Genomic DNA, 10,955 nt, shown 5'->3' on the forward strand with positions numbered 1-10,955 from the left:
TCATAAAAATGAAGTGGGACATACTACCCACAGAAATGACTGTACTACAGTTTTCATGAAACTGCTATGAGTAGAAATTTATTTTCCAAGACATGAAAAGAATCAAAGGATCATAGAAAAGTATCTCAATGGCATCTTCCCTTGAAACAACTCAAATCAGCAAACTCATCTCTACAAAATGATGTCATGTAAGTGAAGATGGTAATATTAAAACTGTATGGTTGGGGGAAAGCCTTACAGTGATCCATTACTTCAAAACAGGAATTTATTACCACTCTGAACAGAAATCATACACTGAGACACTGGGTGATTTAGCAGAATCCATTCATTGCTTTCCCTATTGTAGTAGACATGTTTAAATTAGACCCAGTGACTAAAAGTATATCTGAAGATATATTCACATTCAGAGAAAACTACTTCCCTGTCCACTAAGGGAAGTTTATGTAAATGTGGGCAAAAGCACCTCTGCTTATTCCCCAACCCCCACCCCAGGCTGGGAGCAGGAAGCTCAGCAAGGTTTCGGCACATTTTCAGAACCGCTTTCTGTTATCTAATATAAAGAAATCCACAATGAAATACAGAGATTGTTCCAAATTTCTTTATTTTAAACTTATTGAAAGAAATAAAATTATATTTAAAAAAATAGAGTAATCTCACAAACTGAAAGCCAGGAACAAAAGAACAAGTTGGTAGTTTTTCCTGAGAGGCAGATCTAATTAGCTGGAGAATGGACTTTCTCTTTCCTAGCTTTTGTCAAACAAACAAAAAAAGTTGTTTTTCCTATTTCTAAGGCATCAAAAGCACTCTGAATGCTAAATGGGTTGTTCAGGTACAAAGTTTCAGCCCTCTAACAGGGATTAAGAAACATCAAAGGCTGCTATAATTTCCTTTCCTTTAATATCAAATTGTACATACTTCTACTTTTTACATAAATTTGAGAATGTCACACTCATGACCCAAATTTTTAAAATCTGGTCATATTTTAGTAAAATCTTACTACTTCTCAGTAAGAATGTCCAAAGTATCTGAGCTGGCGTCCCAGTGACTGAAAGGGGCCAGACATAGGAATAGCTGATCCGCTCAAATGCTGCCAAAACCAGTCAAAAAGCACCTATCCCAGGAGACTTGGATCAGCTGGAAATTTATACTACTGGCTAATTCCTAAACCACTAGACCTGCCCACAAAGCAGATCAAATCCTAATGGTTCATAAGTAACACACAGAAGTTTAAAAAAAAGTCACTTTATAATTCCCAAAGCTCTAAACTTAGTCATTTCCCACACTTAGTTTCCCTCATTTTTATACTGGTAAAACTATCAAACTAAAAACTTTCACTCTTGACTTCGGTAAAGTAGTCAAGACAATTGTTAGCATTTTCATTCTATGCATAATTGCTTGTGTTAAAAGTTTTGATTTATATAGGTAATAAGAAAGCTTGAATCAGTTTTTTCAGATGTTCCAATCTTATGTTGATTTGAAATATTGAGTACACACTCCAGATGATTATTCCCACAGCTTGTTTTTCAAGATAGCTTATCATCGTATCATGGTAACCACAAATTCCTTGGGGACATCCATTTCTGAAATTTTTTAAGTGAGAGAGTAAAATGTTGGTAACATCTATTTAGGTATTTAAAGATTCAAGGGTCTTAACTGTCTCTCTAATTAATTATATAACATGAACTAGCTTTTAAAGATTCAGTAGGATTCTGTGGATGCATCCTCATTAGTTACTCCAAACACCTATCACCCTTCATGAGTAGTAGATCAATATTGCAAAGTAAACTGGTGATGGACCCTAAGGGAGGGGGAAAAATTTTTTTTTTTAAATCCCCATCCTTCCCTACCCTGTTTCCTGGTTCTGTAGGGTTAACAGCCCTCCTGAGAAGCATCTCCAACAATACTAAGTTCTTGTTTTATGTGCAGCAGCTGAGTTGCACAGCAAAAAATGATGTCTTCTGCCCAGGAGAACTGCAGAGTCAGCACTCTTCCACCAAACCCAGGGCACAATCTGCGTTACAGTCTAGTTACATTATACCAAGTCCTAGTAGGAAACAGCAATTGGCCAGAAATGACCATGTTCAAATAAAATACCTGGTAACACAAACTTTAATCAGATATGACTCATGTCTAGACACCATCCCAGGCACAAAATAACACACAGAAGCCAAACAAATCTGAGCTAGAATTGTGCTTTAAAAGAAAAAGAAAAAAAGATTAAAGACAATCTAAACTACCAACATTGATAATAAGGCAGACTCTCAAGATGCCCTACATTAGTGATTGCCATTTTTTAGTCTCAACAAAAATGTCAATATCCTGAGTTTTATCAGCATTTTCTTTCTAAAATAATTTATGGAACATAAAAGCATACAAAAGAATAAACAGAAGTAGTGGTACATAAAGTCTGGAAGAAGAGCCCACTAACTAGGAAAAAAGTCACAAAAACAATATAAAAAGATGTATTTAAGTGAAATAAATTAAAGGTTAAAACCTTATACTTTCAAGTTTTCTTAGAGACTGTTATTTTGGGAGATGGCATGGAGATGATACATTTTTCTAATAATCATGTGGTTAAGATCAAATACTAAAATGTTCTTTCACAAGAATTTTTGCCTTTAAAAATCATGGCCCTGTGGCAGTTATTTTCAACACAGAAGAAACTAACAGCTAAACCAATATTCTAATAAATCTTAATCAGAGCTTATATCATCAAACTGTTAAGACTTGTATTTACTAACTTGGCTATCAAAAAGATACCTCTCCCCCACCCCCCCCAAAAAAGAAGCTACTAGCATCTGCAGAAACTAAAATTTTGGTAAAAAATGTTTTTTTAGGACACAAAGCAATGCCTAATCAATAACCCAAACAATATCCCCAATATTTGCTATACTTTTATTTTTTAAAAAATCTGCTTTTTAAATGTCATGTGCATTTTTAAGCCAATTTGCTGCATACTGCTTTTAAGAGGTGATGAGATTTTTTATTCAACCTGACATCACTATTCAAAAACTGGTACTTTGGGGGGGAAACAGTACTAATTATGCTAAAACAAGGTTTGTGCTATATGTAAAATCATTCCAAATTACAATGATTGATTTCTATAGCCTTAGGATTTATAATATACAATTTAGGATAAAAATCACAAATAGATGGAATCCTAATTTTTCTTAACCCAATTAATCATAAAACCAAGTACCTTCTGCGTGACCTGCCAGTTTCCCATTTCTTTTGCCAGCCTAAAAAATAAGGATTTCTGGGGAAGTCAGGATTTACATTAAGAACATCAAGGTCCAAGATATATATATTTTTTACCATATACCTTAAAATTTTGTTTTTTGATCCCCACAAAAATCTGTATCATTCAAAACCAGATAATTAAATTATACGGCTAATCAACTCTTCAGTGCTGATCCTAGAAAATAATATCCAATGGATCTTTGAATAATGGATCAAGACAACATTGAGCCATTGATATGAGTAGTGCAGGTTATCACACCTTTAACGGTTCAAGCCACAGTTTGTGAAGTCTGGAAAGGGTGAGGTCTACTGTCCTGCGTTATCAGAATTTGTTGTTGTATTTTCAGTGCTAATGGGCTGCACGTTGTCTGCAAGGTTGTGTGCATGCTCAAGAAATAAATCTTTTAGTACGCTTAATTCCTTTGTCAGCAATTTAATTTTAGCTTCCAACCGTTCATTCTCTTCTTTGAGCTGATTCACTCTTTGTAGTGTATCCTGTGCTTTCTGCTTGCTTTTCAATCGGCTCTTTTTCACAGCCATGTTGTTCCTTTCTCTCCTTTGACGATATTCATCGCTATTTCGATCCATGGGTGAACTCTTTTTGCTTTGCTTGCTTGGAGGCACAGCTTTGCCTCCTCCCCCAGGGCCAGCAGGCACCAGCTGAGGAACCTGCTGTAAGCCACTGGCATGTGCCTGAGTATGAATAACGCTTATTCCATTCACCCCTGGAGTACTGTTTTGCTGTGATGTCTTGCTCATTTGGGCACTCTCTTGCCGACACAGAACAGACAGAAATGAGAGCCAGGTGATCAATGGTATCCAACTAAACTGCCAAAAAAATCTTCACTTGTACCTAGTTAAAAAGAAAATAAAATGCATAAAGTATTTGAAATAACAGATCAAATGAAATTAAATCTACAAATACCTAACTTGCAGTCCACCATGCTGTGAAAAGTTTACAGCAACTGCCTACTGTTGTAATGTTTCAGAAACCTAAAGCATTTAATTTAGAGAGGTGAGTTAGTACAGAAGCACCCTAAGAGTGAACCAGCCCACCTGAATCCTGAGGGTACTGCCCATCTCTGATATCAGGAAAAAAAGAGGATGGAGGAAAAAGCCAGGCATTGTGATACTTACCTATAATCCCAGCTACTCAAATGGCTGAGGCAGGAAGATTTGCAAGTTTGAGATCTGCCTGGGCAACTTAGACCTTCTCAAAATATAAAGGGCTGGGATATAGCTCAGGGGTATAGAGCATGCCTAGCAAGCTTGGAGCCCTAGATTCCATCCCAGAATAGCTAAAAAAAGGTGGGGAGGAATAGGCAAAAAAAAACAAACAGAATACTACTAATTAGGTAGCACAATGAACTAATAGCACTTGATAATCTGCCAGAGAGAAATTTGAGATATTTGGGTTAACCATGGAAAAGCTGAGTTCAAATATGGTAGAAGAGACACCCGCAATGAAAGGGGGAAAAGTTTAAATGTGGATCAAGTCAAAATAGAATACTGGAGTGTCCAGTCCCCAGTATTTATGAAGAATATTATTCTATGATCTCTGCATGTTCCATACTCTAATATGTAGCCAGTGAGTCATCAAGAAGTTGACTTTTCTCCCTAGCTATCTTTACAGGGTATCTGAAAAGGTATTTTTGCTTCTTTATTTACTGAGCTAGTTTCTTGGATTAAGGAACTCTGAGATACCAAATATGCTCTCCCATTCCATCATGTTTTTAACTGTTTTTTTCTCCCTGATATAATTAATAAAATATCTAAATACACCCAATCTGAAACCACAAGGAAAGAAACAAAAGCCCTAACAATACATACAAGAAGTGTAAGTACTGGGACTCGGGCTGGACAAAGGACTAAACAATTGCAGTGCCTGCACCCACTTCTGAATGAGCATAGAGAACATGCCAGTTTTGAAGCTGTGGTGTTACCCATAGAAATGAAGTCAGTTTCAAAAACTCCCCAGATTTGACATGAACCCAACTGTTTATACAGTTGCCTGAAGAAGTATAGAAACACACCTACCCGATCATCATGACAAAGCTAAGTGAACTATCCACCAAGAAGTCATAGCTCTTAGAAATTCAGAAAGCAATGGTATTGAACCATAAAACTATCCTATTCTCTTTTCGTAAAACTGCTAAGACTATATCAGTGGGGAAAAACAATCTGGAGTCAGAATTATGAAATGTCCCCATTGAATCGCTAAGAAAAATTCACTGAGGCCAGGTACATGGTAGTGCACACCTGTGATACTAGCTACTAGAAAGAATGAGGCAGGAGGATCACAAGTTTGAGGTTACCCTGGACAACTTAGCGCAACTGTCTCAAAATAAAAAGGGTTGAGGGTGCAGGTTAAAGGTAGAGTGCTTGCCACCCGTGAAGCCCTGGGTTCCATCCCTAGTACCACAAAAAAACAACATCAAAAAACTTTGCTGTATATAAGGTCCATATATCATTACTGTGAATTATTTTAAAAGCCACCCAACCTGCCCTGAGCTATTGGGTTCAATCTGTTCTCACTCCAGCACTAAGCAAGATAGAAAGCTTCCTTGCAAGCCAGGATGGATAGCTACTCCAAGTCTCTTTAATAATGGACATTTCATAATTTCCCTTGAAAAAATTATATGGCCTAATTTTTCTTCCAGTTAAAAAGTGGGTGTTCAGTATTAACTGAAGCCACTTTTGCTGCCATTTAAAAATATTGCTTATCTAGTTGATATAACGTGAATAAGTGTTTTAACCAATTTCTAAGAACTTGTTTAATTTAACATCTCTCCTGGGACTGTCTTAACAATCATAATCAAATTTATCTTGATTTACATCAAGAACATCAAGGTCCAAGATATATATTTACTTTTTAAATTTTTCTTGTATGTTATATTCTTAAGTCCTTAAAGCTAATCCCTACAGTCATTTTGGCCAAGTTCAGGGATAGCAATACCCCAGTGACATACAGGCAAGAAACCAGATCAAATCTTATCTCAGCTCTGGCTCCCTCTCCTGTTTCACTGTGAGGCATAGCTAACCCTTCCCTTCTGTGGGCTTCAATCTCCCCCTGTACACGCGAGGGATGTGGAATGCTAAGATGCCTCCCGACTACCAACATACTGTGAACTCCATTCACTAACAACTTTTATTCACTACAGACTCCCAATTCAGTAATGTTCATGCCTGTTTATGTACCCAAAGATACAGGAATGGGGAAGGGCTCTTTTACCTCAGCCTGACTCATCTTGCCAAGGTACTAGACGGAACAAAGGAGGTGAGCCCTTTGTCTTGAAAAACAATGAATATTCACTGAAACTACAAACTGGCAAAAAAGAAAGTTGAAGTAAATAAAAAGAACTCCATGATTGTTTAGGAAAGACAGCAGAATACAACAGACACTAGTATGGCAATATGTAAATCAATGGATGTGTAACTGATGTGATTCTGCAATCTGTATATGGGGTAAAAATGGGAGCTCATAACCCACTTGAATCAAATTGTGAAATATGATATATCAAGAACTATGTAATGTTTTGAACAGCCAACAATAAAAAAAAAAAAAAAAAAAATAGGCAAGCCCAAGAATATAGCTCTTAAAGAGAAAATCAAGTAAAAGGGATCAAAGAGCTAAGTGAACATCAAAAGATTATCAATTTTGTTTTTACACTGAACAAGCCACTGTCATTTATTTTTTTGTTCCTTCCACATTTACTGAAAAACAAAAAATTGGAAAAACAAAATAAAAAATTAGTTTATTTCAAATCTGGATATTACAATCTAAATGGAAGTCTGGCTCCTATGTGGACAAATACTATTCCAAAGTTCAGTTTACAGGAAGCAGGGTGGGGCTTGTTTCCTTGCATGTGAATCATTCAAATAGGAAGCAAAAGGAAAGCTGAAAGCAGTAGTTCTTTAAGTATGGTCCCTAGACCAGCATCATTACCATTCAAGAACATTTCAGAAATACAGCTAGACATATAGGGCAGGCCCGTATTCTCAGCAACTCAGGAGGCTAAAGCAGAAGAATGAGACAGGTAGAAATACCCTGTCTCAGGATTATAAAAAAATAATAAAAAGAACTGGTGATGTAGCTCAGTGGTAAAGTGCCCCTAGGTTCAATTCCCAGTACCAAGAACAGAAAAAATAAAAAGTAAATTATTGGGTTGCCCCTGACCTCTGATTTCATTCTGGGTATAGGGTTATACAATCTTGCTTTAAGGGCACCTCCAGGTGATTTTTGGCGATAATGAGTTTGAAGCCACTTCTTATAGACGGATTAACACTGGGTCTTAAAAATGTTGGTCCAAAAGAGTAACAGATTTTTAAATTCATTTATTAATTAAAAATTAATTTTTAATTAATTTTTTAATTTCTTAATTCGATTAATGTTCATTCAAATCAGTAACATACTGAAAGCTTAGACTATTAGAATAAAAACATTTCTAAAGCTTCAGCTTAAGAATCTTTCTAGCTCTTCTGTCACTTTTTTTTCATATACCTAGAATCCTAATCCCCTCAAATAAATTTTTCATTCAATTTCCTTAGTGAAGGTCCATTCTTCAAAGGAGCTGCTCCCTTGCCCCAGATCTGTTCAATCATTAAGATCTGACAATTCTACCTAAAACAAAGACAAAAACAAAAACTCTCCAATCTATCATTACTCTAGATCCCAATGCCACAGAAATTACCTCAAGATGACATCATCTCTCAGGGGCACTAGTCTCTGATTTCGTAGCATTCCCTCCAAACACTGTCTCAAGAGCAATTTAGTACTCAAACCTGAGTGTATCACACACTCCTGCTGAAAATCTGTGGCTCCAGACTACAGGATCAAATTCAAGGCCCTAACCCTTCTCCAGCCCCTGCTCCCTTATGAGTCTCCTCAATGGTCTATATTTTCTCTTCATGCTTCTATCCAACTTGTTCCCAGAGTTTCTTTGTCAATTCCAGCTCTCCTGTGGGCCTCTCTGTAGACTAAATTAGAGGCAGAGCTCTGTTCATCTTCACATGATAGTATCAGTGCAGGGTCTGGGAAAGAGGGGGCATCCCTTAGGGAATACATAAGTGGTCTACTGGGGTATGAGAAGAAAATGTACATAAGTTTGTTGTAACGTCATCTTTTAAACCTACTTATGATGTGATTAGCAACATACAGATTGTCTAGAAATATACATGTATCAAGAGTTCATGCTCATTTTTTTTTTAATTGACAGGGCTGGGAAGCAATGTAGCTACTAATGTAAGAACCCATGCAACCATCACTTCCAGGGGTAAACCTGGAATTGTGGCCATCACTAGTTATTATTATTAATTGGATGAGGCAATTTAGACAATAAAATCAAATTCATCCCCATAGGGTCCTATGCATCCTTCTCAGGGGCTCACGAGGTGCCATTTAACTCCCCAAGGATATACCACTTTCCCAAGAGCACAGAGCCTTGCTGACAATCATGATGTATTCTTGAGAACTGAAATGATATTCTGGAGGAAAGAATAAAATTTTGTTCCCACTTATTCTTTTTTAGGAAAATAAATGTCAAGTGTGGCCACCAGAAACAGGAAAGAAGAAACTGAAATATTCTTCAGCTCACTAGCATCCTGTAATTATTTAACTTTGTTTACAGTTTTTCTAGAAACAGAGGACTAAACTTCAAGAATGGCTTATCTCAAATACTATTCAAGTGGTAATACTAATCAAATCTTAAAAAAGAGCTTTTAGAGCTGAGGATGGGGGGGGGGGGGGCTGTTAGTGATAGAAGGTTTGCCCCAGTATGCACAATCCCCAGCTCTCCAGTAACAACAGAAGAAACTTCTAAATGAAAATTTCTTAGTAAACCAAGCCCTTATGGTATTTTATTTCAAAATTTTCTTTGGGAATCACATTTCTTTGAGAATCACATTAAATGATAACATATTCAAGTAAGGATTCAAGTGAGCATAAGCTCTCAATTCTTGTGTTACCCACCAATTTTAAAACTGACACATTTTAAAATGCCAGCTTACGGGGCTGGGGATGTGGCTCAAGCGGTAGCGCGCTCGCCTGGCATGCGTGCGGCCCGGGTTCGATCCTCAGCACCACATACAAACAAAGATGTTGTGTCCGCCGAAAACTAAAAAATAAATATTAAAAATTCTCTCTCTCTCTCTCCCTCTCTCACTCTCCCTCCCTCCCTCTCTCACTCTATCTTTAAAAAAAAAAAAAAAAAAAAAAAAAAAAAAAAAAATAAAATGCCAGCTTACAACACAAATCTCAAACAAGAGGAAAGCCAAATACTTCAAACGCTTACCTGGAAAAAATGACCATCCCTCCCCTCATAGATGCAATCCCATCCTCTCCACCTAGATACTTCTGCTGGCTAGTTTCCTGTGTTCCCTCCAATCACGCTAAAGGACCTCATTGCTTGCCCTTTTTGTAGTCAACTCCTGGTCATCGCACGTTCACCTAAATGATGTCCCACTGTGAACTGCAGGACAAATATCTCCACCAACAAGCAAAACATTCTTTCTGTAAAGCTTTGTATTTGCAAAAAAAAAACAAAACAAAAAAAAACACTACTTTTCCTATAAAATCACTCTATTAACTTCTAACAGAGTTCTAGAGCACCCCAAACTCAGTCGTTTTAGAACGACAGGAAATGTCCTATGTGGCACTAAACTAAGATACGGTCCACCTTCTGCTATTCTGGGAACACCCTTCATCCCCAGGGGCCAATACGAGCCTGGCATGTCACGCTGCACGTTTCACAAACAGAGGGCCGGGTTTTGGAGGGGGGCACACCACGTCCTCCATCCAGTCCCTGGCCGGCAGCGAGGGGCGCCCGGGAGAGCGCGGGGGTCGGCTGGTGGCGCCGCGGCGCTGGGCCGCAGCCAGGGATGAGCTCAGCCCGCCGGGTGTTGCCGGCAGGTTGCATCAGACGCCGCGCGGGGCCCCCGCCCGCGCTTCGAGTCACAAGGGGCCTTCCGGGCCAACCGGCCGCCTCAGGCCGGGCCGGGCCGGGTCTCCCTGGACCGGGCTCGCGCCCACGCGAGCGGCCGGCTCCGCCGCGGCCTCCTCCTCAATGCCCGCCCGTTCGCGGCCTCCTTACCTGCGCCTCCAGCCCACCCGCCCCCAGGCGGCCTCCACTCTGAGCGGCCCCGAGCGGCTCGGCCCGACCCGACCCAGGCCTCGCAGCCCGCGAGTCAGCTAGGAGGAGCGACGGTTACGAAACCGGCAGCCTCCGCCCGTTCCGCCGCCGCGGCCACCGGCTTCCCCTCCTCGCCCGGACCGCGCGCGCTGCCGCGGCCACCACGACCAATGGGAGCACGGGCTTGAGGGCGAAGCACCCGCCTCTCAGGACGGGCAGAGCCTCCAGCCAATCACGGGCCGCCTGGCTGCAGGGGGCGGGCCCATGGCGGAGGCGTTAGCCGCCTCGCGGCGGAGCGGGCGGGTGTGGCGGGAGCAGGCGGCGGCTTGTTGCTCCGCCCGCGGTCCCGCCGCTGTTCTCGCTGGGTGGTGACTGCCCTGAGCTGTGGGCGACCAGTGGCGAGGAAAATTCTGTCCAAGTCGGAGACTTGAAGAGCCCTCACCTGTGAGGGCCATACCTGCCTTTGGGAAGCTGCATTACCCGAGGCGGATTTTGGACTCAGGGATTTCTGTTTGGGTTTCACCACATCCTCTGGGAGTCCCCTCCGTGTCGCCCTCACGGTTTCCCAGAACACCCTTCTGGACTCGC

General features: G+C 40.2%; 1 protein-coding gene across 1 annotated transcript; it reads right to left on the minus strand.

The window, feature by feature from the left end:
- Window positions 1-576: 576 nt before the first annotated feature.
- Cebpg (CCAAT enhancer binding protein gamma) lies at window positions 577-10,499 on the minus strand. The gene is made up of 2 exons (XM_027941460.3): window positions 10,329-10,499; window positions 577-4,093 (listed from the first exon to the last, which is right to left on the minus strand). Exon 2 carries the CDS (start codon window positions 3,997-3,999, stop codon window positions 3,547-3,549), a length of 453 nt encoding a protein of 150 aa, XP_027797261.1. The 5' UTR covers window positions 4,000-4,093; window positions 10,329-10,499; the 3' UTR covers window positions 577-3,546.
- Window positions 10,500-10,955: the final 456 nt, after the last annotated feature.

This window comes from Marmota flaviventris, chromosome 18 (genome assembly GCF_047511675.1).
Source record: "Marmota flaviventris isolate mMarFla1 chromosome 18, mMarFla1.hap1, whole genome shotgun sequence".
In the NCBI taxonomy this organism is placed as follows: domain Eukaryota; kingdom Metazoa; phylum Chordata; class Mammalia; order Rodentia; family Sciuridae; genus Marmota; species Marmota flaviventris.